We start from the raw sequence: 27872 nt of genomic DNA, 5'->3' as shown, positions 1-27872 counted from the left end.
CAGCCAGAAAACCACCGGCCGGAAAATTCGCGTTCCTTGATCCGTCCTGCCCCCTCGAGAAATTTCGTTTTCTTTTCCAACGGATTTCTCGTTGGGTCACGTTGGCAAAGGTGAGGATTGCGCTTTGATGGTCGTGGTCCCCGCCGCCGCCGGGATCTCGCCATGACGAAGCCGTCGAGGAGCGCGTCGACGCTGTCGGAGGCGGCGGCGGAGAATGCGCGGCGGGTGACGCCGATGAAGCTGCTGGTGCGCGTGGTGGAGGCGCGGGGCCTCCCCGGCGTGCACCTCAACGGCTCCAGCGACCCCTTCGTGAAGCTCAAGCTGGGCAAGCGCCGCGCCAAGACGGCCGTCGTCAAGCGCAGCCTCGCCCCCGCCTGGGACGAGGAGTTCAGCTTCCTCGTCGGCGACGTCGCCGAGGAGCTCGTCGTGTCCGTGCTCAACGAGGACAAGTACTTCAGCAACGACCTGCTGGGCCTCGTCCGGCTGCCGCTCTCGCAGGTTATGGAGACCGACGACCTCTCCCTCGGCACCCAGTGGTACCAGCTCCAGCCCAAGAGCAAGAAGTCCAAGAAGAAATGCCGCGGTATCATCGCAGTTGCGCGGTTTTTCAACCTGCTTCTCTTGCTCTTCCCTTCTTTTTTCGCCGCACCTCCAATGCAAATTGATGTTTGTTTCGAAACGACAATGCAAATTCATGAATAGTTTTTAGCACTGACATTGGATTTGCTCGCACAATGCAACTTGAATATATTTGTTTGAACAATCATGAGCAAGATGCATGAAAAAGTTCAGGAATGTAGAGTAAAAGAAGCAATTATTGCAATTACTAGCTGTTTGTTTAACTGTTTTATTTAGAACAATACATTCTGCTAGCCATTGGGTTATGATTTTTATGGAATTTTCGTTACCGCCTCGATTTAGTATCCCGGTAATTTCAAGATCCTGTTATTCTGTTTTGTTTCAGGAGAGGTTTGCCTACACATATCATTGTCTACAAGAACCCATGTATCTGACGAATCGCAGAGTGTTCCACATCCTGCTTCAGATGACTTAGCGTCCAGCTCAGACAGTCCTAGTGAGCACAAAGTTGCAACATTATCGGCAACAAGTAGCTACATCGACCTATCAGTCGTTTCCAACATCGACCGAACATCCCATGGCAGCTTTGAACGATTGCCATATAGCATACCGGAGTTACCAGTCCGGAGCATCACGGAACAAGCAGCCCCTGAACCTGGACCAGCTGCAGATAATGATACAATTGCAAACCCATCATCAGTGGTAGAGGTCTTGTCCCGCTATTTCTTCGGGAAACCTGTTGAAGCTCCTGTGCATTCGACCACATCAGAAACTGAGTCCATTGATCAGTCCCAAGAGCCAAAGGTGAACTCATCAGAAGATCGTGAAAACCCTGAGAAGGGCACAACATCTGAGTCAAGCCTTGATGAGCTACTGAAGATCATGGAGTCAAAAGATCAAGGCACTGAAATGCCAGCGAACTTGCCTGGTGGTGTACTGGTTGACGAATCTTATGTTGCTGCACCAACTGAGTTGAATTCCCTCTTGTTTTCACCAAATTCAGATTTTTGGCCAGCAGTATCAGAGCTTCAAGGAACAAGTGGGTTTCAGATTGAGCCATGGAAGCTTGACAGTAATGATAGTTGTGTGCAAAGAATATTAAGTTACACAAAAGCTGCAAGCAAGTTGGTTAAAGCTTGTAAAGCCACAGAAGAGCAGAAGTACTTGAAAGCATCCGGAAATTCTTTTGCAGTGTTCTCTGTTGTTAGCACTCCTGATGTTCCCTGCGGAAATTGTTTCAAGGTAGAGATACTGTACTGTATTACACCAGGCCCCCAGCTACCGTCTGAAGAACAAACATCACATCTTACTGTAAGCTGGAGGGTGAACTTTGTTCAGAGCACGATGATAAAAGGAATGATTGAGAATGGTGCAAAACAAGGCATGACTGAAGGTTTTGCGCAGTTTTCTGAAGTACTGTCCCAGAAACTTAAAGTAGCTGAGCTTGATGATGCCAATTCAAACAAAGAAAAGATTTTAGCTTCATTACATGCACAAAAGGAAACAGGCTGGAGGTTAATTGTCCGCTTTCTCGGGAACTTTACATTCATATTCTCTGTTGCCATAGCACTATATGTTATAGCTCACCTTCATTTATCCAAGCCCGATGTGATGCATGGGCTTGAGTACTTTGGTCTTGACCTTCCAGATTCAATTGGTGAGGTTGTAGTTTGTGCAGTATTGATTCTTCAGGGACAGAACATTGTCAAAGTAATACGGCGCTTTTTAAGTGCATGGAAGCAAAGAGGTAACTATCTCAATTTAGTATCATTCCCCTACTATGAAATCCTTGTACACAAAAGTATATTTACGAATAAGTTTGTTAGCTATTTGTATTTATGGGGTTTGCTGTCGTGAAAAGAGCAAATGCACTGTTCTGAAAAGGATGTCATGCGTACGCCGTACAGTCCCCACATAGCCGCTTCTGTTCTACATACTTGTTTCGATCTTGTCTTGTAGTTTCACTTGGGTTAACATTCTGACTCTGTTTCCTGTATTAGGTAGTGATCATGGGGTCAAAGCTCATGGCGATGGCTGGTTGCTGACTGTTGCGCTTATCGAAGGCACTGGTATAACAGCTACTGGTTCATCTGACCTATTTGATCTCTATGTTATTTTTACGTGCAATGCAAAGAGGAAAACAAGCTCAATTAAATTTCAGACATCAGATCCAAAATGGAATGGTTAGTTTCTTTCCCCTTCCCTTGTGTTTCTTTACTCTGAATGGTGGATAGCTGAAATTCAAATTTTCTAGAACAACCTGAACTGATATTTTTTCTACCGTTTATTGACTCGTTTGATATTTACCTTTCTAGAGGTATTCGAATTTGATGCTATGGATGATCCTCCATCAAGGATGGATATTGCTATATATGATTCAAGCGGACAGTGTATCATTGGTCACACGGAAGTGAACTTTCTGAAAAACAATTTGTCAGATTTAACTGACATATGGCTTCCTCTCGATGGAAAGTGTGATCAAGCAAGTAACCCTAAATTGCATTTGAGAATATTTTTGAACAACTCAAGGGGGACTGAAGTTGTCATGAATTACCTGGCAAAAATGGGGAAGGAAGTTGGTAAAAAGGTAAGTTGAGCGTTTTTTACGTGAGATGACAATCGGTCTATTCAGTTGTTACATTGATTTAGATCATACTACGCAGATAAATTTGCGGTCAACCCAAACAAATGCAGCATTCCGAAAGCTATTTGCTCTCCCTCCAGAAGAGTTCCTCATCGACGATTTCACCTGCCATCTAAAACGGAAGATGCCACTTCAGGTTGTTATGGTTTTCTTCTTGTTACTTGTCTTTTTCTTTGAAATGGAACCTCCAAGTGTCCCAACTCTCAAGTGGTTTCTCATGTGTAGAATGTTTTATTGCATTTTGTGATAGACTGTAAAATTGCAAATAAGTGCTATAGTTTTGAACTGGTTGATGGTTCATTTGACTTTTGCCATTGTCTATTTCCCATTTCTTGAGGCCAATATTTTTTTAAAAAATAAAACTGTTATTTTTTACAGGGACGCCTCTTTTTCTCTCCAAGAATAATTGGATTTTATTCAAACATATTCGGACACAAAACAAAGTTTTTCTTTTTGTGGGAAGACGTTGATGACATCCAGGTTATCCCTGCAACACTGTCGATTGGTAGCCCGTCATTGATGATCATCCTCCGAAAGGATAGAGGTTTAGAAGCAAAACATGGAGCCAAGGGAACAGATCATCAAGGAAGACTCAAATTCCATTTCCAATCCTTTGTTTCATTCAACGATGCTTACAGGTAGCTTCCATTTGTTCTCTTTTTAAATGCTTCTACTGTTGGACGCATTGTGCCTAAAGACATTTAAAATGGCAAGTTGATCTTAATGGACTATTGTTGAATGTTAAAACCTAACTACCTCGTGTTCTAAATATTCTTTATACTAATCATAGAACCAGCAGTTAGGCTCTTAATCCGAATTATTGTTTTCCCACTAGCACCACTTATCAAACTAGTCCGCTACTTGTCTAATGAATAAATCACATCAATAAACCTAAATCTCACAGAATAATCACGGCGATATGGAAAATGCGAGCACTTGGTCCAGAACAGAAGGGGGAGGTCATTGAAAAAGATGAACCAAAAGAACATCAGCCTGAAGAAGGCGGAACCTTGTTCACCCATGCAGATGTCAAAATGTCTGAAATATTGTCGTCAGTTCTTTCTGTTGACGTGAGTGTCACTTGTACCTTCAAAGTGGTGTTGCAAACACAATCTGGAGCTTCCCTATAAAGATCTGCATTTGCAGGTTGAGTCCTTGATGGAGATGTTTTCAGGAGGTCCCCTGGAACACAAAGTGATGCAAAAGGCCGGTTGTATAGACTACTCTGCAACAGAATGGGAACTTGTAGGCTGCAATATGCAACAGCGGCAAACGAGCTACAAATTCGACAAAAGTTTATCTCGCTACGGAGGTGAAGCAACCACGACCCAGCAGAAGTATAGCCTGGTGAACCGAGATGGCTGGGCCGTTGAAGAGGTGATGAGCCTCCAAGGTGTACTACTTGGAGACTACTTCAATGTAAGATTCTGATTCTCCATGCATCATATATTGTACTTTCTTTAGGAGTTTTTCTTTCTTTCACTTTGTTTTAGAGTTTCTGACTCTTCGAATTGAAAAAGACATTAGTTAACATTAATAGTGTGAGCTAGAAAATCAGTATGTGTTATTTTCCTCCCAATGTTTATCCTGAACTTTTATATGAAATCATGGTGACTTTGCAGCTCCAGCTGAAGTACCATATGACGAATGTATCGTCGAAAACAAACACCTGCAATATGCAGGTTTTGTTGGGGATTGCATGGTTAAAGAGCACCAAGCAACAGAAGAAGGTCACGAAGAACATCATTTCCAATACCTCGAATAGATTGAAGGAACTCTTTGCAGAAGTGGAGAAGGAGCTTACATCAAGAAACGGTAGCCTTCTTAATGCAGCATCTGGTCGCAGTATTGCTTAAATGTTATCAGTAATATCATATGAAAATATTTAAAAATTCACATCATAGCAATTCCAGGGAGTGTCATAAAACTTAATTATCATGCAGGTAAGAATTGATGTATGGCGCAAAGGTAATCATATAATTACGTTGCCTTGCAGTCAACTCAGATAATTATTATAATGATGACTTACCCTATACAAAGCAAGTGAACACGAATCTGGTTTGAATTCTGCACGATGTAGAGAGTGAACCTTATTTTATTGATCTCTGAAACCTTTATTCTTGTGCATGAATGATATTGATTCTGTTCAAATGAATGATGTTGATGTTTTTTTTTTCCTTTGGACAACAACTTTCAGGTGGAAGCTAACATCTGTACATGCCAAAAGTAGATTGAACATTCCATCAACCAAAATTTTTATGACGAACCCAGCAGAGTTCAGGGGTCCTCGTGATCTCTTCCTGTTCACGGCGTCACCTGCTTCAGCCCTCTTGCATTGCCAGTAGATTCTTACAGAGATGGGTGCTTCGATGTAAATAGATTGTTTCAGGAACGCTTCTAGAAAGTGGTGCAGAGTTGTGTGCCCAGCTGACATAGACTACATGCATGGTATAGTTAAAGAAGCTAATTTCATTCCTGGATGTATCATTTAAAAAAGGAAAAGCGGGAAATATGTAAGATCACATTTGGAGTACACTTTGCCCTTTCTGTGCAATTTCCTCGATTCCTTGCATATGTGCCACTTAGCAGGAAATATGGGTTTTGGAGAAAAAATGCATGAGTTTTGAAGGAAAATATTGTAATGGAGTTCACAAAAAAATTATACACATGACATTTCAGCTCATGTGCGGTTTAAAGGGGCTGCCATAGTTTCTTAGAAAAAGAGTTCTGCTAATGTACGAATGTACCAAAACCAATCCACTTTTGTGACTGATAAGCCATGGCGAATTCGATTCTTGCTCTTGTCTCCGGTAATTAATAGAAAAGCTTCTGCCATATTGTTTTTCGAAAAAGGAGCTGGTATTTAAGTCACGAAATAAAAAAAGGATATTTCATGGATTTTGAAAATATTTCTCAATCCAAAAGAAATCACTGGAAATTCCCCATAGAAGTCCAACCATATAAATCTGTCATAAAAACACATTGTTCCAAGGAATTCTTCGAAATAGGAAGTACCTATTTTTCATTTTTTTTCTTGAAACTGCCTCATGGACATGGAAAAGGATATTTATGTTTAAATTGGATCATTGCCTTATTTGTACATTGAAAATATAGTTGTTTTGAACTTTATCATATAGTTCTTTCGAGTTCTCAATACTTGGCAAGTTTTGTTGGATGTGCTCCTTTTTGAGAACGAATTGTCAGGTATGTAATTTACTGAGGACATTATATAATCTAAAAGCTTCAATTGCTGAGGAACACACGAAACATACTGCAGTGTAGCAGGCATGTGAATTAGTAACAATAGTGCATAATTTTGCATTGGCACTTACTCCATGTTGTAGACAATTGTGGAGTTTATTCATATTACTTGATTCATCGTTTCAATGTAGTTGTCCATAAAGATATTAAAAAAATATACTCCCTCTATCCCAAAATATAGCTACGTTTAGGTTTTCTCCCTAATCAAACCTTTTAAACTTTAACTATGAATAACAAAAAAATCATAAATAGTGACAAGATAATTAAAAATAATATTAGTTGATTCATATTGAAACCAACTATCATGATATGTAACTTTTTCTATTTAAAATTGATTATTATTGACAAGATATTATTGGTCAAAGATGAAAATGTTTGACTTTGAAAAAAATCTAAACGTAGCTATATTTTGGTAGGAAGGGAGTAGCTTTTATAGTTTTTCCTATTAGGATACATCAATATGTGTACTATATGCTAGCTGCTGAAGCTGAAAGTAAAGAAGAACTTTATGTGCAGCTCAGGAAAGTCAAGGAAGCAGTTGTAGATTATTATTCATCCTAACCAAGAATTCGAGGCATTACCCTTTTTTTTTTTGCTATGATACAACCAAACAACCTTGAAGGCATTATCATTTGTTCCTAATTTTTATGCGTTCCATGACCACTTTTGTTTTCTCATACCTGTGATTCTCGGTTATTCTTCTCCAAATAGCTAGGGCATAGAAGGTCGCAAACTTCAAAATTGGGTTCACGACACCGCACCCTTGCCTTCTCAGCCAAATCATGAATTTAGCAACTTGAAAATAAATCCAAGTCACACATTTTCCACAACACACTAAATTTTCGGCCAAAAACATGTTGGCTTTGCAGAGCCCAAATATAAACTGACCCCAAAATAGTGGCTCCAGTTCATCTTCAGCAGCGGCCTGGTCATGCATGATCCACAAGAAATTATGCACGATAAAAATAGTCTTTTTGACCTTTATATAGGCTTATTCATCCGTACATCACTCCCTTTAATCCCCCTCTATTTCCATTTCGTTACTACTACAACCTCCTATATCCATAGAGATAATTTAGTAGACCTAGTAGGCTAACTCCATACATTGCTTGATTGATTTCGAGATATATATATATATATACACACACAGGTAAATCCTATGTGATGTGCCTCTTCTTGCTTGATTGCTTTATGTAGAGTGTTGGTTGCATTTTAATTTGCACCGGTTCTTGACTTGCTCGGATTTTTTTTCGTCCAAAGGAATCGGTTGATCAAGATCATCGTCGCCGCTCCGCGTGTTGGGTCGGCCATGGGGGATCATCTGCAGGCGCGCAGGCCGGCGTCGATCGAGAAGATCGCGCTGCCGGATAAGAAGAAGGCCCTGTTCCACGCCGGCGCGTCGCCGTCGCCGGGGCACCACCACCACCACGGGGGCGGCGCCTCCTCGTCGCACGAGGCGCCCGCCGTGAGCATCACCACGCCGCGGACGGCCGCCGCGAAGCAGCTCCACCTGCCGGGGAGCCCCCGCGCGTGCCTCTGCTCGCCGACCATGCACGCGGGCTCGTTCCGGTGCCGGCTCCACCGCGGCATCGGCGGCTCCGTGGGCTCCGGCCTCCACGAGATGAGCAAGAAGCCCGGCGGCGTATGACGACGATGCGGCGCGGGCGCCGACGACGGGGTCGTGCCCGCAAACGCAGACACGGCACGAGGCGGGAAAGAAACCATACCCGTCCTCGTGCACGGGCCAGCTATTTTAGCTTGCCTTTTTGTCCACATTCTTTTTTCCCGTTGTGTACAGCGGAAATGGCGAGACATTTTTTTCGCTTCTGCGCCTCTTCCCTTGTAACGACTTTCCACACACACACACACACACGTGTTAATATTGTCAGCTTATATACGCGTATATGCTATTCAAAAATTTGAGGTACATGCTCTTGGGGATTATATTTCAGAACAAGTAATGAGGAAAACTTATCGAAACAGCACAGGATGGCAGTATGAAAAAAAAAGCAGCATTATGAACTTGGCAAACTTATCGACTGGAAGGGGGTCTGCACAGTTGACAAAAAATAAGCCTGAATTAACCCCAGTTGAAAAAGGGAGGAAAAAAAGCTTCAACTGTTGAGAGTGGGATTTGAACCCACGCCCTTTCGGACCAGAACCTTAATCTGGCGCCTTAGACCAACTCGGCCATCTCAACTGTTGAAGAGGGATGCTGGAGTCGATATATTAAACCGCAGCAACCCTCACATTTTCAACTCGCAACCAGCAGTAGCTGGCATTTCGGCTAACCACAGAGATACGCAAACTACCATGTTACAAAGGTTATCGACTCCTTAGAGCAGCTTCAAGAAAAAAAAAGGCAATACAATTACTCCTGAATTTTTCAACCGGCTGACTAGTAATTTGCATTTCAGTTAACCAAAAGTAGATGGACAATCAACTCCTCAGTGCTGCTTCAATACAATGGCTGTTACAAGGATTTGCAGTAACCAAAACCACTTGGTTAAAGATGTCCTTCCACTTGAAGCAACAAACCCACTCGATATTCTGAAGAGTTGTCAAATACTATATTTACGACGCCTGACACTTGCAGGTCGCCCCAAACGGCTGATATATGGATCCAAACATCTACCAACAGCTGCGCACCTACATACAGAAAACTGATAATGCCTGCCTACACATCTGGATGATGTCTACTTTCCTACACGCTGTACCCCAGTGATCACTCAGACTGGCAACGAATTAATCAGCCGAGATAACATCCGGCACAGCCGCAGTATCACCGTGCGACCAGGTTGCAGGTTCCTTATAGAAGCCATGGTCTCATCTACGCTTGGCTGTGCTAGCGTTGTCTGCGTTTCACAAATCTTGATCGGCAGTTCAGATGGGTCGGAAGGATAGACCGAGCTGTTCCAAATCAAACAAGGTTTAGCAGTAAGTAGTATACAGTATAGCAATGTAGAAAGAAGGTTTAGTCATACTAGACGAACCGGTTCAACTCTGTCATGTCAATGATGAAAGCAAACTTCTTGCTGCTCTTGAAGCTCATGAAGCAGAGGTGGAGGCCAAGTTCACCTAACACATAAAACAGCGCAAACATTAGTAGCTATTTAGTTCCTGGTTAGGATAGATAGTGTACTGCAGCTAGCCAGAACTTGATCTCCAATTGATGCCATGTTTATGCTTCTTAGATACTCCCTCCGTTCCAAATTGGAGGTCGTTTTGGCAATCTAGATACATAGTTTTTGCTATGTATCTAGACACAACGTGTATCTAGGTGCATAGCAAAAGCTATGTATTTAGAAAAGATAAAACAACCTACAATTTGGAACGGAGGGAGTATTACATTAGAGAATTTAATATAAAGTCAGCTTAAAACATGCTACATATTGCTATAACCTGAAACCATTGTTTCAATCAAATGATGTTTTTCTCTGTTTCTTTCAGATGCACTTTCGTCTATAAAAATATGGACAAATCTCCATTTCTGCATTGAGACAACAGTTTTACTTGACAGCTATTGCACATCATCCACCTCCTCTCAATTAACGTAAGAAACAATCCCATTGTCGCACGTATGGATGTGAACCTAACATTCTATGAGTGATATACAATGTTAAAAAACATTTCAATATCAATGCTTCATGACAAAATCACACCAGTACTTGAAGATAAAAGGTAGACGAGATAGAGAGCACACATGTCTGGGACTCCAAGACAAAAGCAGCAGAAGTAAGATTTAGTAACTCCATTTTAGCTAACTTGACTTCTTCTAAAACATCAACAAGATTACCCAGAAGCAAACTTGTTTCCTGCAAAAAATAAATGATGCGTGTTAGCAAACAGGGCTCTTCTATATGTCTTTGAACACATGACAGCCATTTCAAAACTGTTGGTATAACTATTCTCAAACAGTTACATTTGATTACTGATGTGGTAACACATGTGATAAAGGGGTGAGGTCCACAGATGTTCACTTCATAAAAGGAAGGCATAGCTAATGGCATTTGATGAGAATAAGCATCCCTTAAAGTGAACAGCTAGAATTGCAGCACATTGAAAATTCCAAATTCAAAGATAAGCTTACCATCGTGGTCTTGTGCAAGGATCGCAAATCACAAACTCTTTGGTTCTCCTCGGCTTTGAAAACAAAATTGAATGCCACAGATGCATCCAAATTTGGGAATGTCTGACCAAGAGTCAAGTGTCATGAAATTGATTGCATACAGAAGAATGAAAATAGTTTGATCATCTCACCTGTCCTATTTTGGTTCCATTCAGTGAATTATTCACAAATATGCTAGATTTATCACTGATGTTTAAGATGATCCTGTCAAAGGAATGGTAGGAAACAAAATAAGACACTTCAAATGACAAAGCAAAGTGTATTTATTTATTGCCTTGATACAATGATGTACAGAAGCTAAGACAATTGCAGCATGCTTTATCAGCCAGGAACACAGTACCATAGTCTAACTCAGAGTACCATAGTCTGACTCAGAAATCAGCCAGGAACACTTGAAATATTTCAAGAACATAATAATTTTTGTTTGCATTATTATTGAGGAGAATATTCTTTCAAAAACAGTGAATATAAACGGTTGCAACTTGTCAAGTCCAAGCAAGTTCACCAGAATCAAAGGAAATCACCTAGATTTTTGTTGGAAAAAGTCCATTTTACTACCAAGAAAAATCCACTTTGCCCGCTTGACCTGCTAAACAAAATTTCAGCACAATCTCCCCCAAACTATTTCAATTGGTACAATCTACACATAATATTGTCCTTTTTCTTTTCTCCATGTATAAGTTGAATTTTAAGTTCAATTTAAGTGGGACGATAGAGAACATGATATTTTGTTAGAAAAATGTTTCAAGAATTTTTCAGGCAATTTTATATCTCCAGGGCAATTAAGTACAAAATGCTCCAAACCTATGAATGTAACCATGAAAAATCCTTGATCTATTTATTTTTAACAAAAGGTATGATGCACCCTATCATTCCACAAAATTTGAACCTAAACACATTGACAAACAGAAAGGACAAATCTCTTTAGGGGTAGATTGGGCCAAGTGAAACATTTTCCTGGAGTAAATTGAGCCGACATTTTGTTCATGGTGTCAGGCAGAGAAAATAGATTCTTTGGGATAGTAAATGGACTTCCTTTTCTATTAGAAACTCGCACCTGCCTGAGTCTGAGACAATTAAAACCAGCAATGTGTTTAAACCAAGAACCAATGATGTAGCAATTCTAATTCCAAAGTTTGCAGAATGATTACCTTTGGAACAACAAATTGTGATAGTTGAGGATAAGATCACGCTTGTTGTCCCTTTTAACTAAGTCACTCAACTCGCAGAGCTGAATAAACAAAAATAAAATTGTGAGGTGGGTTTGTGTGTGTCTGTGTGTGTGTGTGTGGGGGGGGGGGGGGGGGGGAGTTGCTGCAGATAGAATGTAGGAGCATACACAGTAGATTTAACACTAAATCATAAACCAGTACCCCTGCTTGCCGCTGGATGAAGTGACACTGATTTCTCATCTTCAACTGCTCCTCAGCATGCCTCATAACACTATCACAACTAATGTCACCTTCAATATTGCGAAAACATTCAAGGGAACTCCTTAAGTCCTCCACCTTCTGTTGAATATTGTTGAGTTCAAGCCGCTTTTCAGTCAGAATAGCAAGCTGTTCCTGGGTAAGCAGAAGTATAAATGAACAAATAGAACTTTGTATGAAAGTGGACAAGTTTCCGCATAAATTTCACAGCCATGCAGATCTCTACTTTAGTTTACCAAATGCAAGTTTAGGTGACAGTAGAAGCAACAGGGTATTGCCCAACTTGAAGGATAAAAGAATAATGAGAGCAATGGAAAAGGATGATTGTAACAACATAAGTAATAGAAGCTATGGAAGTAGTAACCACAACAAGCATGACTACTCAAAAGCCAGAATTAATAGATCAAGAATTAATAGATCAACACCATGGCACCCAAGAGGCATTTACATGATTGGGGTGCAGAGCAATCGCTTAGTTGTCTGCTCTCTTATAGATGGATATAGATACATGTTTGCAAGCTGAAACTAACTAGGCAATTTGGATTGTGTTATGCATCGCTATAAAAAAAAAGCAGAAAGCCTTGCATCTAATCGTTACCTGTCTATCACTGGCATTGATCGAAGTTGCTGCAGGAAGACATGCATCCTTCATTTGTTCAGCACCCAAAATCTTAGATTTCAGAAAGCAGCACTCTTGAATTCCGTCTTGATATAGCTGAGCCTTATTCTGTACCATAATGGAAATAAAGGACTAAGATAGCATCTGACTGCAACTTACAGGCCATAAAAGTTTTTAAATAAGATAAAGAAATTCCTACTTGGAGTTTAGCTAGCTTCATATTATTTATTTGCAGCTTTGCCTTCGCATAGAAAAGCTTCTCATGGAGAGATCTTGCCTCCTCTATTCTGGGGACACACGTAGAGTTATAAATTAGATTTCATCTCAAAGCAGCCAGCAACGTATGAAATATATATGCCAATCAATAAGTACCTCTTTTGCTTATCATCACAACAATCTTTGATCCTCTGGATACAAAGAACAAACATGTCACCTAGATAAGTGGAGTTGCCAAAATTAAAAGATAAAAGATGAGAGCATACCACAGCAGTAGAAAGCCGTTTATATTTTCTGGCCACATGAATCTCATCCAGCTTATCGCTTAGCATATCAAGCTTCATTCAAAAGAAAAACAGAAAATAACATTAAGTACGACATTTGAATGTCATAAACATTTTAACAGAACACCCAGAGTGCTAATTAGCTTGTCCTAAATGTCATATGTTTAAACGTAGGGAGTATATGTGATATGCTATACGAGAAAATTCATTAATTTTCTGAATAGAGAAATTTGCCAAACAAGTCTAGAGAACTGAAGATTCTGAACATCAGTTGGAACCTGTATTAATAGTTACTGACAGGCTCAAACCTGACTAGCCCCCACGCGCACAAGTGTGCAAGATTGCCAGTATGTTTAGGGTCAGAAATATGCAGTTTCTGTATAGTCGTATAGATGTGCTTGGAAATAAATCGAATAATTTTTCAAGGGATAGAATAATGGCATTAAAGACAAAATCATGAACAACCATTTTAGACCATCATGTATCATTTAAAAGGTAATGCCACAGCATGTATTACCCAAATGATTCCCAGACATCAAGTAGATTCACGTCATTTATTATTTACAAGCGTTTTACATCCTCAAGAGACAAGAAAAAAAATGAAAATAGACAAGAAAACATTGGTGACATTGACATCATGAATCCTCCAAGACACTAAAAAATGGAACATATAAATTACTCTTTATGTAGCTACACTTATGTAGTCTAAATCATCAGAAACTATGTTTTTTGGAGCACATTTCTCAAGCTACATAACCTTTATTCATGTTATATTTATTGCAAAACCACACTTTTAAGCTAACACATTGTTTACACGGCAATTGACATCTTGCTCCTAGACATATGGCGCGGTTAGTTTGAGCTAGACCTGTCTTACATGTGGGCCCAGGATGTCAGTTGACGTCCAAACTCCAAAGTAATGCTGTTAGTTACAGAGCACAATTCACAGTAATATGTACACGCTTGTGTGGTTTTGGATATGAGTTAAGCACAAAACTATTTTTATGATAATTCAGGGCACAGTTGTAGTTCACTGAAATTTAATTTTTATTAAGTTCATCTACCAAAGAAAACAGGTATACAATTCAGTCGACACTATAGGATACTAGCTAGAGGCAATACTGTGTATTGCAAAACCTTCAATAGTGAAAATAGTCTACTCCATGTAAAAGATTATTTTCCTAACAAAAAACTATATTACTTTACTACAGTAGCAGGGGAGTAAGTATACCTGTTGTAAATTAAGCTTAATTATTGATGCTGACAAAACTTGCTCCGTTGCATTAGAGATGGTACATAGTACCTGTACAAAAGAGAAAAGTCCTGATTTTTTAAAGAAGCTAACCGCTTCAACAATCAAAAACTTTGTGTAGTACTTAAAGTTTGGATATATATATATATAAACTTGGTAGTTTTACCTTGTTCCAATCAACATTCACTAACTGCCCATTATCACGAGCACAATTCTGTTTTTCTTCAATCATAAGAGATGACTGAGATACACAAGAAAGCACTTTTCTTGATTTTCTGGGGCTTCTTGCTGCCTTAGTTATTTCCTCAGGATGCTCTTGCACAGCATGACCATTTTCTGTAGCAGTTCTCTTTCTTCCAACACCATCTAAATCCAGAAGGGGATTGCATTCATGACTAGGTTGGCTATCCAAAGTAAGGACACGACGTGAAGTATCCTGAACCCTAGTGGCTTCATTTAGCCCCTCTCTTGGAGGAGTGCCTAGGATAAAAGACTCACCGGTTTTCTTTAGTTGATGTTGTGGAACAGAATTAGAAGAAACAGATAAGGTGGAATCACGATCTTCAGTATTTCTGACCATGTCATTTGCTTGATGACCAGGTTCATTCTTTTCGACCAATGGTAACCGGCAAACTGCAGGCGATTCTTGAAGCCTGGTCTTCAGCACATTTTTCAGAGCAGATATTCTCTTGCCATGTTCAACAAACTCGCTACCCAAAGAACAAGCCTCCTCACTTGCCACTTTACTATTGGATAGAGGAGTACCAATGAAGAGTTTCTGCCTTTTCGAGCATAGGGAGGATATAGAGCCTTGTAGAACTTGCAACTGCTGACCTACAGTTCTCGGAGTATGTAGAATGGTTTCTGTATCCATCACTTCATTTTGCTGGTGCAGCTGCTCAGCATCCATCAGCAAAATGGCAGGAGCAGCGTTTGACAGTTGGGAAGCATCTGTAGTGTTATTTGTTCCAGGTGATTGATCCAACAGATGGGGTTCCAAGTCAACATTACACATAGAGGAAGCACTTGTAGTGCAATTTGATCCAGATGGTTGATCTTTCAACAAAGATTGATGCAAGAGATGGGATTGCAAGTCAACATTGTTCACAGAGGATTTATGTGCTGGAGAAAGCTTTGCAGGAGGTTCTACAGTATTATTGACACCAGGGTCAACAACCATGTGGTCACGGTTGCAGTTCTGCAAAATAGTTGAATTACAATACACAGGTAAGCACCAAAGCGATGGATGCCCGATAAATAAAATAATCAAATAATAGTAACATGAGAAACAAGAATAAGGAAAACCCAGTCAGAGACATAAACTGGCAAATGCAACTGAGTGAGACAACTCAGCTTGACTACAACTATGAAGGGTGTTAGTCCCTCATATTCCAAATACAAGTTTCCCTAGCATCTATCCAACATGCCAGTCAAAATTTTTCTGGAACATCAATATATCAGAAAGTGTTTAGGTGCTCCAGTTACTTACAAGTTCTAATGTATAGCTAAAAAGCATGAAGTTCAATATACCAAATTAAAGGATCAAGTATCTAACCTGTGAATTCTCATGATCATCAGTTATGATTTCATTATCTACTTGAATTGGATATGTTCTGGTTGAAACCTCATCACTCATGGAAATGTGCTCCGCGATAGTATTAACAGAGCCCAGCTGATCAGAAGATATACCATTGCCAATGCATAAGTTTTCTTCCCTATTTTCTTCCTCATATGAAGGCAAGGTTAAAACACAATCAGGAGTTACATCAGCTATTCCAGATTTAGGAGACTCTGTTTGCTGGCCCCCCTTTACCTTCTGCATCATACTGTTCAATGTGGGTGATAGCTTACCATAATCATAACTTCTGGGGTTACCAGTCAACAAACTCATGTCAGTCCGACCATTACTCAATGTTCTTCCAGGATCAGATACTGTAAGTTCTTTCAGGGGTCCCTTAGATTCCATATTAGGTGTCATTAGACTGGCAGCTGAGTTGGTTGTACAGTCATCTGGTGGATCAATATTGCGAAAATGCATAGAGAACATCGTGGAATCCATAGTTATATCATGGTTGTCATCCTCTGACATTCCAGCATCCGATGGTCTTCCTGTTTGAATAAAGCTTGTTGATACAGGTCCAAAGAAGTTATCATCTGCCATAGGAATGGTCATAGTGAGAAGAGAAGAACCTTTTCCACTAAAAATATGACATTATTGCTAGTATAACTAAAAGAATGGAAGGTTCACACATTCACACTAGATTCATGGACACATAAGAGCAAGACACCCCATATCATATAGTTCTGTTTAAGTTGTAAAACTTCTAAAAAAAACTAGAGATAGTTAAAGCACTGGCATCTCCAAATCTATAAACAAAGCTTGGTTTTAGTGATCTTACTGAGCAAGCATGTCTGCTGACTTAAACACGCTCATTTTAGATCCCTATTTGCATCTACACTCGCAATTTAGTACTCTGCGCAGCAAATTTGCCAAATATACCAACAAATAACAGGGCATGCCACGTCTGACATCGAACGTTTGGATCCAAAACTGAAAGAGTAAGGGTCTCCAAGCAGCGAAGCTTAAATAATTGAATTGACGAATGCAACAATCTGAGCATCAGAAGTTTGAACAAAGGACCTAATTCCCGATCAAATATGGAAGCCAACAATGTGGCGAACGTGGTCGTAACAAAATCAAACGTGCCGGTTGACAGAGCTTCTCATTGAGAACGAAGGAAGTTGGGTTTTACCATCAGTGGAGGCGATGGATCCGACGGCGCTGCCGGGGGACGATGACTCGATGTCCGGCAGGAAGATGACCGGGGGCCGGTGGAACTCCTCGATGTCGTCCCCATCCTCCCGCTCCGCCGAGGACCTCGCGGGGGACGGGGACGGGGACGCCGAGCCGGGCTCGCGCTCCTCGGGGGGCGTCTCGAAATCCTCGTCGCGGTCGAACACGTGCACCGCAGTGGTGTCCGCGAAGCTCACGCGGCGGGAGCGCCTCCGCGTGAGCTTGTCGTCCTCCGTCCCCGGCGATGAGATGACGCAGCCGCGGCCACCGCTGCCGCCGAAGTCCATGGAGACGGGGGCTTGGGAGTTGGGATTGAGAACGAGAGCTAGGGTTTGGCGTTCGAAATTTTGGGGAAGACGGCGAGCGAGAGCGACGAGCGATGCGGGTTTTTGGAGGGAAATTTTTTTCGGTCTTTTAACGCCTCTGTTCTGACTCAGATCTCCATGGATCAGGCACAGGATTACAGGAAGAGTGGCCGTTGGATGACACGGTGGGCCGGTTGCATTAAAGTGGGCTAGAGAAGTGGAGGCCCGTTCACTAATTTGGATGGGCCGTCATTGGAGGATTTTTTTTTCTTTACCTTTTGGAGTTTGAAGCTTCGAGCTCATATAGTCATATCGTCGAGTCGATGATAATTGACACCTCGCATACCAACCAATGACCACGTACTACATACCTGGGACGAATATCTTTTCGCAAGGATGCATCATACATGTTTAAATACTCGCAGACAGGAAAACAGACAATATATAAAATGATACTTTCAAAACCATACATTTGTATTTTTGTAACGATTTCAAGAAACGAAGCAGCAAAAAGACAAGGGATCAAGCCAGTCAAAATCTCACTTAGGCTCTACATGTCTACATCCGCGAAGATGTCATTGCCTCTCAGAGTTAAGACAGTAAACAAAAATAAAAATGGTAACCAATGGGTCGCGCTAGACCGCTAGTTCGTTAGATGATGTAGATGCTACAGAAACCGTACATACATGATTGGTCATGGTACCCAATCCTACAATGGTCACTCCCTACATGATATCAAACAACAATCCAGGCGCAACAGACGCAGGCAAATGACAGCATATGGAGATGCGATTGGAACTTCCGAAGATACGGGCGATTCTAGCTTCCCATCTGCAATAAAAATGCCGAGGACTCATCTGCAATAAAAGTGTGACCATCTTAGGATCCAGCTTGGTCAACCAAGCACATCTCATGTCGCTTTTGAACTACATTTGAATATGGAGATCAGCAGCCTGTTGAGCCAGCTCGTGCATCATGGCCTCATCGAAGAATTTACTGATGCTCACATCCTCACTCATGCCCTGAAAATATGATAGTGCATACAGTTGAGGCCATGACTAGTAACACTATTGAGGGTCTTACTGAATGATAAAAGCTGAGTGAGTTGTAAATTTGCTTAAGATCAAGACAGCTATATCTCTTACCTTCCTTCGCCTGGTCTTTACCATGAACTCACGGGCAAGGTGCTGTATTGGTGCTGGTTCCAGAGGGCGGAGGACAATACTCTTGTCTAAAGGATCACCAGGAACAATAGCCCAGTGGTCGAATACTGACACACAAAATGCTTGCCCCTGTGTATGGTATCTGAGATCTGTCTCAAATCCAAAAGACTCTATAACAGGTAAAAATGCCTGTAAAACGAAACAAAGAAACAACACCATCAATAAGAATCACACAGGTTTTCCAGATGGTAAATGAAGGCTGAATACAGATCATCGTGTCCCTTACCTTGACAATGTATATAGGAGTGCCTGGCTTGGGTACATCAGCTGTTACATGACCACGTCTCCGGGATAGCACCGTGTAAATAGCAGATACGCAGTCAATTGGTGTTTGGATCTGCCAAGTGCACACATAAGATCATCAGACACGGCAGCAAACTAAAATGTTTGAAGCAGCAAAAGAGAAACCAAATAGGTCAAAATTTGTGCATGAGTACACTTGCACGTGTGTACAGATAATCGCTGTTACTGACCTCAACATAATACACAGGTTCCATAAGGCGAGGATTAGCCATAAGGAATGCAGAATAGACAACACGACGTGCTGTGGGAATTATCTGACCACCACCACGGTGCAATGGCTCTGGAGCTATGTTTGCATGTAAGATCTTGAATTTCACATTTCTAATTGGCTCATCACACAAAGGACCTTCTCTAGCACCCCACTGAAACCTATGTATAGGTTGATAAATAAACTGGTTAAAAAAAGATAGTGGAAAGAATTCAAATTGAACTTCGAGTTAACAGAAAAGTGCCGAGCCCTACCCCTGAACAATTGAATCTTTGATTGCATTGAGCAAGTTCTTGTCCACTTCAACTGAAAGTGTGTCATCCAAAAGAATGTTAGGTCCCTGCATGTCAAGTAAGATGCATTAAGCACATGGAAATGAGCTACTGCAAATATATAATCAAATGAAAAGGCTGATGATTTGGTGGGTGCTTTGTGGAATGGGAAAAGATCAATGTCAATTGCAAAAATGAGCACTAAGATTGCTTGTGGATCAGCAGTTCAGCATGGTGATGGGGTCGTGAAACTCCATAAACAGGTAGGAAAAAATCGAGAAACCAAGGTTGCAAGATAACACCAGATCAATCACGATTTATGGCAACTTACCTGCTTGTCAGGTCCAAAAGCCCATATTGACCTTGCTGCAAGTACATCCCACTGGTAGCGCTGGCGGAAGAAGTCAGTTATTTCTTTCTGTCTTGAATCAAGGTTAACAAGGCCATTCTCAATATCTTCTGCCAAGCCCTTCTCTAGCGGTTCAGCAACCTGCATTTCATGCCACAAAGACAAAAGGTTCAATAACATCCGTTCTGCATACATTGACAAATAAAGATCCGCACAGGAATGTTAAAAGCAAATACAAAGAATGCATTGAGGAAAAGCTTACCATAGTAATTTTGTTCCTCTTGTTAGGAGTTTCAGCAAAACATTTCATTGAAGAAGTATCAACAACTGTTTCACAAAATGTAACAACAGGATCTGCTACCTGCATGCCAACAAGTCAACAAATCAAATCAATTTGTTCCACCCAAATATATAATTTGGTTCACCCAAAAAAAAGGAAAAGTGTAGTAAAGTGCATCATACATACCTTCACCTCGACCTCCGAATAAAGCTCTCTGAGGTCCTTCATTATAGAATCCAGATATAGCTCACCAGTCCCCAGTATAGTGTGCTCTCCAGACTCTTCTACCTTAGTAATAGCAAGAGGATAGCTCTTGCTGATTTTACGAAGACCTTCCACCATCTTAGGAAGTTCACTTGGGTTAAGAGGCTCAGCTGCTATTTTTACAACAGGCAAGGTGTTGAACCGTAGAGGTCTAAATATGTACACATCTTCATCAATGTTCATAGGACATATCGTGGCAGTTTTCATGATTGATGCATCTACACCTTCAATAAGAACCCAAGAACCAGCAGGTGCTTTACTAATTGCAACACGGTACCGTGCCTGATAAACCCACAATTTGGTCACCTCTTTGACAGTCATATCCTCTTCATCATCTGGAGAATAGCCTTCTCCAAGGACCCTCACAGTCTGTCCTGTCTGTATCGTGCCACTATAAACTCGTCCGAAGGCATCAAAGACACTGCAATCAGACTTAGGATATAATTTTGTTACATTAACCATAAGGGGTCCATTGGGATCACATTTTTTCATAGCATCCACAATAGAGGAATCTTGTGGGCCAGTGTATATGTGGTCTATCTTCCTTGCAGCAGCATCCTTCACAGATGGGATATGCTTCACTAACATATCGGTAAAACCAGTAGCCGTGCCGAAAATTGAGCGGCAAGCTAACCTCAGCAAAGGCCTAACATTCAGCTTATAAGCTGCATTGCTCAGCGTGACGCCCAATTCAGCGAGCTTTGATTCAACATTTCCCTTTTGCTCACCGACAACCAGACTATAGATTTTGTACAGAGGCTCAAGGATAAACTCAACAAATGATCTATTAGCTCCTTCCTTTGGCGGCTTCTTTTTGAAGGTTCTCGAATCAGGGTGAAAATACAAGTCTCCCCATAGGCGCGATGCAAATTTCTCATGATCAAATTGAATCCCATGAATCTTTAAATAAAGATGGGCAAAAGATTGTAAGGTAAAAGACCAGCCAGCAGCACCACTTGCAAAGCATACATTTCCAGCAGCAGGATCCACCAGCTGAGTGCCACCTACTGTAGTAGAACATGATGAGATGAGATCATTAATTGCCTCCAGAGTATGCCGCAACTTGAAATATGCATCATTTGGAGGCAGCTTTAGCTCTGTTATCAATCGGTCAACCTGTAATAGCACACAGTAAGCATAAGTAAGCATAAACTTCAATTCAACTTGCTACAGGAACATAGTAGAAAAACGAGCCGCAAAAATGTACCTTGTTAATCACAACAACAATGGGAAGCCTTTCTTGGATTGCATGACGAATTGCCCTCTCAGTATTAACCTAATCACCAATGGAGGTAAATAAATAGCATGATACTTTATATTTCCATATAAGTAATGAAGAAAATACTCTAGCATGCCTAAAAATGACAGTACAGAAAATTTTTATTTTCAATGTTCTTACATCTTTTAATTTCTAAAACAACCCATTCTAATCACATCTCATGTTCTCAGCATAAACATAAGCAGCACAAGCTACTTACTTTACCAAAGTCGCAAAACTGCATTTTGCTGTACAACAAATCATTGATTCATGTTATCTGGGTACTTCAAATTGAGGGAACATCGATTCACATTTAGATACTCTACTTCTGCCTGTAATGAATGAAATCCTTTAAAGACTCATTTGCAACGGGTTAACACAGTGCTCCATAGGTTGATCGTTACAAATAAGAACATGACCTTTTAATATAATCCAAGAGACTGACCATATGATATTCATACATGCCCAGTGCATCAGAATCCTCAGATACACTGACATCCTACACCCAACTTATCATACAAATCCCAATTTCACCTCTTCCTGAAATGAGTCCATATCAGTAGAGTGTGTGTACACCCCTCACGTGAAGCTATTTGTGAGACACATAAAGCGTTACTACATTGTTCCAAGCACATAATAATGTATAGTTAGACAAATCTGGCAAGCAAGTTATTAATGTTACCAATCTGATTCAAAACTGTAAACACAGACTCTAAATATTCATACATGCTCAGTGTATCAGAATCCTCAGATCCACTGACATCTTACACTCAAACTAAACCCAACTTAGCATACAAATCCCAATTTGAACTCTGCCTGAACTGAGTCCATATCAGTAGAGCATGTGTATACCTCACAGGTGAAGCTGTTTGTGAGCCTCAGGAAGCGTTACTACACTGTTCCGAAGCACACAATAAGGTGTACTTGGAAAAATCTGGCAAGCAAGGTATTAACATTACCGATGTGACTCAAAACCTACACAGACACTAAATTAGTTTATATACCAGCAGCCAGGTCACCTATTTTATTACATTCAGCAGTGTCGCCTATTGCTCATTTAGAATGCATGGGTGACACATTTGGAGAAGTTTCTGTGACACTGCATGATACAATTTATTTCCTTCCAATGGAAATGGAGGGTGGAGCACTCTGATTTGCACGGATAAACAGTTCGATGGTGAATGTATTCTTAGCATTTTTTTGTTGAAGCGAATTAGGTTGACCAAATTGTATTCCATATACAGATTAAATGCACCTCCTCATGATCCTAACACTTTCTCTAAAATTTGTGATGAATGGCAATTTCAGCATCATAAATTGTGATAGCGAAAACACTGCTGTGAAGCAAAGGATGTGTACATTACCATTACTCCTTCAGCAGCATCAACAACAAGCACAGCCCCATCGGCAAGCCGCAGTGCCGCAGTCATCTCATCAGAGAAGTTGACATGCCCTGGCGTATCCATGATATTGCACAGGTATGACTTGCCGTTTCCCCCCTCGAGCACGAGCGACATTGGCACAGCCTTGATGGAGACCTGCCGCTCCTGCTCGTCCACCCTAGTGTCTGTGAACCTCACGTGGCGCTCCCCCTCGGAGTCGAACGTGTCCACCTCGTGCGTCTGCTCCACGAGCATGTCCATGAACACCGTCTTCCCGTGCTGGAGGTGGCCGACGAGGGCGACGTTGCGCACCAGCGCGGGGTTCCCCGCGAGCCCCAGGAGGAAGTCGGTGGACGCGTAGGTGGACGTGGCCGCGGCGCGGGTCCCGACCTCGAACTTCACGACGCGGGGCGGGGCGATGATGGGCTGCTCCAGCGGCTGCTCGTCCTCGTCCATGACGAGCGCCTCCACGCCTGGCCCGTACACCTCCTCGGCGGTGGGGTAGTACTTCTTGTCCTCGGCGAGCACCACGGCCTGCTGCGACGGGTCGCCGTCCTCGTCGTCGTCGACGTCCATGAGCGCGGCCGGGCGGGAGGGGGATCCCGACGGGGAGCGCGCGGCGGGGGACGGCGAGCGCGACGCCGAGGGGGACGGGGAGGTGCCGCCGGCGTCCGAGTCATCGTCGGCGTCGGAGTCGGCGAGCTCCGGGCCGATGTAGTTGCCGAACTCGTCGTAGAGGCTGTCGTCCATCGCGGCGGAGGCGAGGAGCGGCTAGGGTTTTGCTCGGCGGCGGAGCGGGCGCGAGAGGTTTGGGATTTGGGAGGAGGGAAGAGGCGAAGAGCGGAGAGGCGGCACGGAGAGTGGAGAACGGGCTGGCAAAAGTGAAATCGCGAGTTGTCGCGATATTCCGTGGCACTGTGGAGTTTCGATTCGTATCTTTTTTTTAACCGAGTAGTGAGCCCAGCCCATCCTTTGGATCTTCTCATCCTGCTCCTGCCTCTCTTCTATGGGCTCAATGCCTAAGGCCCATTCTGACGCGAAGTCCAGAACCTTCTTGCCAAGCACGGAAAGAAAACAGGCGATCGACCCATCATTCCATTGGATTCCCCTCCTCCCGGGAATAATACAGGTCGCGCGCCTGGGTGGCTGTCGACCTATCGCAGAAGGCCCAGTGCAAGCTGCCGCGCGCATACGACGGCCCAACACGTGACGTTTGCATGTAGAGGCCCAGAGCGGCTTGCGCGCGCATGCAGCGGTTCAGGGTCTGACGCGCATGTACAGGCTGTCGCATGTAGCAAGAGGGCAACGAATACCATGGAGCGTTGTGCAAACTTATATTAAAGAAACTATTTTTTTATTCAAATTAAATTTCTCAAAAAATATATTAAATAAACTACAGTTTGTGAACTGAATATATTCAAATTAAATTTCATTTGCATTATTTGTGAACTACAGTTTACTATTTATCGGTGAAAAATAGATAAACTAGAGTATTTAAAACTAAACTTAATCTTTAAATATATCTAGTAATACTAAAACTAATAGCATCAAAATCTAAAAAATAGATATAACTTTTATTCAAATCATCGTTAGTAATATTCAAATTAACATTATTGACCATTAGTCATGGGATAACTTGAAATAATTCGATAATGTTTTAATATTAAAATTAATATTTTTGTTAGTTTTAGGGATACTGTATAGATAGTTAATAGATAGTTTTATATGATATTTGTTCTTCACGGATACGGATACGAATAGTGTCGGATATTCTCGAATACGAACGTAAAATTGATGGAAAAAATAATAAAAATGCATTCATATACGAATACGGACAAGTATCTACGGCCATATTTCTTTGGATATGAATATCTGATAATTTTTATATCCCTATTTACATTTCCATCCCTCCGATCCCCACTCGCTTGCTCCAATGCGCCAAGCCACGTACCGCTTCAATCACAATCAAGCTCGCCGCGAACGGAGGTGGATTCAGGCGTGGCTAGGCTTCCCAGGCCCGTCCCTGCGCACGCGCCAGCGTGCCCCTGCACATGCGCCCCCCCCCCCCCCACCCCCAAAAAAAATGCAGGCCCCCAGTTTGATTAGTATCTGTACTACTAATCAGTATTAGTAGTTCTCACACAGCAACTAGGTCACTCAAGTTTCCCATGAAGCTTCTTGGACACAGACTTTCCCTCAACCCCTTCCGTTTTTTTCTTGCCACATGCAAATCATCTCCTAACGGCTGTACGCTAGATTCTCCGAACCACCAATTAATCAGCGATTTGCTCCAAGTAAAATCCCATTGGACCATGAATCATCCCCTAAACTTAATCTCATATTTGTATCTTGTTTTCTTCTCCTCCATCTCGTTTGTCCTTGCACCTAATCCTAGTCCTAGCATCAACTGATCAATTTGAATCAGTTGGCCCTGCCGGTTGGATAAGGGTACTAATCATGTCAGTACTTCTACAACCTGCATACACCTGAGGTTTTCTTCTTGAATTTGTGGCCCTATTAATTTATTTTATTTTTCATTTGTGCGTCCGTTTTTTAAGTCATGTCTTGCTGATAGGTGTCGTCTTGGTCCTCCGCCGTTGTCGTCGACCAGGCGCGCGGCCGCCACGAGTCCACAACCCCCAGATCGACTCATGCAGTCATGGTCGTTCGGCGTGGGCAACTGGGCATGCTGGCACAGTCGCACTTGCACCAGCAAAGCTCCTTCGCGTTCCCGGACAGCGCGCGAGGTCACGAGCCCGTGTGCCACTGCATGTGGGCCCATATGTGCGCGGGTCCCCGTGTGAGGCGGGGCAAGGCTGGTGTGGACGCGCTGGCTTCCACCGACCACCGCGGCGCCCAGCGCCAACGGCCAACGGGGTTGTTGCTCGCGTACGCCGACGGCTCGCCGCACTATCAGATCGAAAGAGCATTGGGTTTCCGTACCATGACATGCTCCCTCCGTAAAAAAAATTGCAACTCTCGTTTTCAATGAGTCAAATAATTCTAAGTTTGATCAAATTTATAAAAAAACTATAACATTTATATCTCCAAATAGATTTAGTATGAAAATATATTATATAAAATGATACTTATTTTGTAACATAAATATTAACACTATTTTGTCTAAATATGGTCAAATTTAAAATTATTTAACTTCTTTAGAAGCGAGTTGCATTTTTTTTGAACAGAGGTAGTATTATGCACCGTTAGTTTGCACCGAGGGGAGGCCCAAGGCCCGGCGAGCCTGGGCCTCCCTTATCTCCAGCCCAGTGAAAAAATATCATGGGCCGTTGGCAGCCCAACATAAAAAGCTGCAGTCCAATAGGTAGACATGGTGGAGTCAATAAGCTGACCCAGGCTCAAAAAGTCCTAGGTCCGCCACTGGTTTGCACGACGCCAGCCTAAAGAAATTTTTAAATCTATAACTATTTCTATAGCACGTAATGTTTCCATCTAAATTTTTGGTTTGATCCGCCTTGTGTCATTGAAAGCCCCCGTCCACGACTCGATCACGTAGATCCCTACAAATTAACGCACAGATAACCATACGTATCCGATATTTATACCACCTTTACCCATAGCAACATACGGATATATTTGCCTAGTTAAACTGTAAAACGCTGAAAAGTGAGCTTCATCCCGTGTTTTTTTTCTACCCTATATCCAGATTGTCTTTGCGGCTTCATTTTTATACATCGTCATTACTTGCACAAGGTTTTAGTGGGTTTCTTTATTTTTGCCAAAGGGTCTTTTAGTGGCTGTTGGACTCAAGGGCGGATCCAGAAAGTGCGGCCCCCCCTCCCCGTCCCGCCCCTCGATGCAGCCCGCCCCCTAAAGTCCTTCCAACAATTTTGGAAGAAAAAGAAGAAAAAGAGAGGAGGGAGGACGAAGAGGAAAATGAGCCCTCTAATTTTAAATTCTAGATCGACCACTGGTTGGGCTAAGAAATATATCTTTTGCGTGAGTTGGTTGCGAAACTAAAAACCTACTATCTTAAAACACACGCTACACATATTAATACCGACATATTTTAAATTAGTGAAGGATCAATGACACATCGCTTTCCCATTAAAAAATTAATAAGACGAAGAGGCAAGCACATGTGCCGTGTTGAAACCTTAAGTTTAAATGAACAAATACTATCAAAGTACTAATCAAATGCTCCGTTCGACAACCCTAATAGTATGATCATTCACATTGTCCCCCAAGAAATGAAAAAGGTTATATACATTACATCCATTCAAACTAGTATGAGACTGAACTTGGCCAAAGGGTCGGATTAAACTAATCATAGATCCATGAAGACATGGTAAGCGAAGAGAATGTGTGCAGGAGGGTCGTCTTGAAGTGGCTAAACTACTATAATAAAATGGACCATCGATGTTCATTAAACCATAAATCAAAGAATAACCATGTCCATAAAAGTGCATGTGTTGCTACAATATAAGGACGTGTTTGGTGGAGCTGGTACCGATTCCAACTTGTCATTATATTGTAGGGTGTGTGGGCTGGAGCTGGTGAAGCCTAAAATTACGTGTTCATCAGCTTCATCCTTTGGAGCTCATTTTTTTTCTTCCCGTGCGTGGTGGTGGGCTCACGTGCACATCCGGCATGTGTTCCATCTCGTCTGTCACGCCCCGTTCCTCAAGCACGTCGAAGCGTACCTGTGCCTGGACCACACAAATCGGAGACGATGACGTGCAATGTGGCTTGCTCTGGACTTGGCCGGTTGGATCGGATGGACGAGCGAGGAACAACTACGTATGCGGGATGATGGTTACACGGTCGATGCCTTAGCTCGAGGGGTGCAAATAATCTCG

At 42.1% G+C, this 27872-nt stretch overlaps 3 protein-coding genes and 1 non-coding gene across 6 annotated transcripts; 1 reads left to right on the top strand and 3 right to left on the bottom strand.

Moving 5' to 3' along the window:
* Window positions 1–93: 93 nt before the first annotated feature.
* LOC112890237 (C2 and GRAM domain-containing protein At1g03370-like) lies at window positions 94–5696 on the top strand. The gene is made up of 10 exons (XM_025957138.1): window positions 94–583; window positions 965–2326; window positions 2580–2762; window positions 2895–3166; window positions 3243–3359; window positions 3602–3861; window positions 4128–4293; window positions 4370–4642; window positions 4846–5038; window positions 5421–5696. The coding sequence occupies exons 1-10, from the start codon at window positions 163–165 to the stop codon at window positions 5429–5431; spliced, it is 3258 nt and encodes a 1085-aa protein (XP_025812923.1). The 5' UTR covers window positions 94–162; the 3' UTR covers window positions 5432–5696.
* Window positions 5697–8603: 2907 nt separating this feature from the next.
* TRNAL-AAG lies at window positions 8604–8684 on the bottom strand. Its single transcript has one exon. It is a non-coding gene; the product is annotated as a tRNA-Leu (tRNA).
* Window positions 8685–8866: 182 nt separating this feature from the next.
* On the bottom strand, window positions 8867–17581 carry LOC112888662. Of its 3 annotated transcripts, XM_025954938.1 has the most exons (16): window positions 17168–17581; window positions 15970–16568; window positions 14913–15612; window positions 14581–14780; window positions 14394–14465; window positions 13145–13216; window positions 13035–13069; window positions 12862–12949; window positions 12642–12770; window positions 11987–12178; window positions 11765–11844; window positions 10745–10817; window positions 10575–10676; window positions 10188–10299; window positions 9478–9562; window positions 8867–9394 (listed from the first exon to the last, which is right to left on the bottom strand). In XM_025954938.1, the coding sequence occupies exons 1-16, from the start codon at window positions 17493–17495 to the stop codon at window positions 9214–9216; spliced, it is 3048 nt and encodes a 1015-aa protein (XP_025810723.1). In that variant the 5' UTR covers window positions 17496–17581; the 3' UTR covers window positions 8867–9213. The 3 variants fall into 3 exon arrangements, with proteins under 3 accessions (XP_025810723.1, XP_025810720.1, XP_025810722.1); XM_025954935.1 differs by having other exon boundaries at window positions 14581–15612; XM_025954937.1 differs by having other exon boundaries at window positions 11987–12172; window positions 14581–15612.
* Window positions 17582–17969: 388 nt separating this feature from the next.
* LOC112889294 (110 kDa U5 small nuclear ribonucleoprotein component CLO-like) lies at window positions 17970–23935 on the bottom strand. Its single transcript, XM_025955852.1, has 10 exons — window positions 23035–23935; window positions 21620–21688; window positions 20335–21528; window positions 20131–20229; window positions 19851–20009; window positions 19502–19587; window positions 19210–19408; window positions 18963–19073; window positions 18659–18865; window positions 17970–18535 (listed from the first exon to the last, which is right to left on the bottom strand). The coding sequence occupies exons 1-10, from the start codon at window positions 23800–23802 to the stop codon at window positions 18440–18442; spliced, it is 2988 nt and encodes a 995-aa protein (XP_025811637.1). The 5' UTR covers window positions 23803–23935; the 3' UTR covers window positions 17970–18439.
* Window positions 23936–27872: the final 3937 nt, after the last annotated feature.

Source organism: Panicum hallii, chromosome 4 (genome assembly GCF_002211085.1).
Source record: "Panicum hallii strain FIL2 chromosome 4, PHallii_v3.1, whole genome shotgun sequence".
Taxonomy (NCBI): Eukaryota; Viridiplantae; Streptophyta; class Magnoliopsida; order Poales; family Poaceae; genus Panicum; species Panicum hallii.
This window is presented reverse-complemented; position numbering and strand designations above follow the sequence as displayed.

Excerpts from the sequence above, each read along its gene's own strand:
- LOC112889294 (XM_025955852.1), bottom strand. The coding sequence starts at position 23,802 with ATGGACGACAGCCTCTACGACGAGTTCGGCAACTACATCGGCCCGGAG. Across the intron at positions 19,588-19,850 it reads CTTTTGGACCTGACAAGCAG|GGACCTAACATTCTTTTGGA; the intron begins GTAAGTTGCCAT and ends CTTGACATGCAG. Across the intron at positions 18,536-18,658 it reads TAAAGACCAGGCGAAGGAAG|GGCATGAGTGAGGATGTGAG; the intron begins GTAAGAGATATA and ends TCATATTTTCAG.
- LOC112888662 (XM_025954935.1), bottom strand. The coding sequence starts at position 17,495 with ATGGACTTCGGCGGCAGCGGTGGCCGCGGCTGCGTCATCTCATCGCCG. Across the intron at positions 15,613-15,969 it reads ATGATCATGAGAATTCACAG|AACTGCAACCGTGACCACAT; the intron begins GTTAGATACTTG and ends ACTATTTTGCAG. Across the intron at positions 11,845-11,986 it reads TCATCCAGCGGCAAGCAGGG|CTCTGCGAGTTGAGTGACTT; the intron begins GTACTGGTTTAT and ends TTGTTTATTCAG.
- LOC112890237 (XM_025957138.1), top strand. The coding sequence starts at position 163 with ATGACGAAGCCGTCGAGGAGCGCGTCGACGCTGTCGGAGGCGGCGGCG. Across the intron at positions 584-964 it reads GTCCAAGAAGAAATGCCGCG|GAGAGGTTTGCCTACACATA; the intron begins GTATCATCGCAG and ends GTTTTGTTTCAG. Across the intron at positions 2,327-2,579 it reads AAGTGCATGGAAGCAAAGAG|GTAGTGATCATGGGGTCAAA; the intron begins GTAACTATCTCA and ends TTCCTGTATTAG.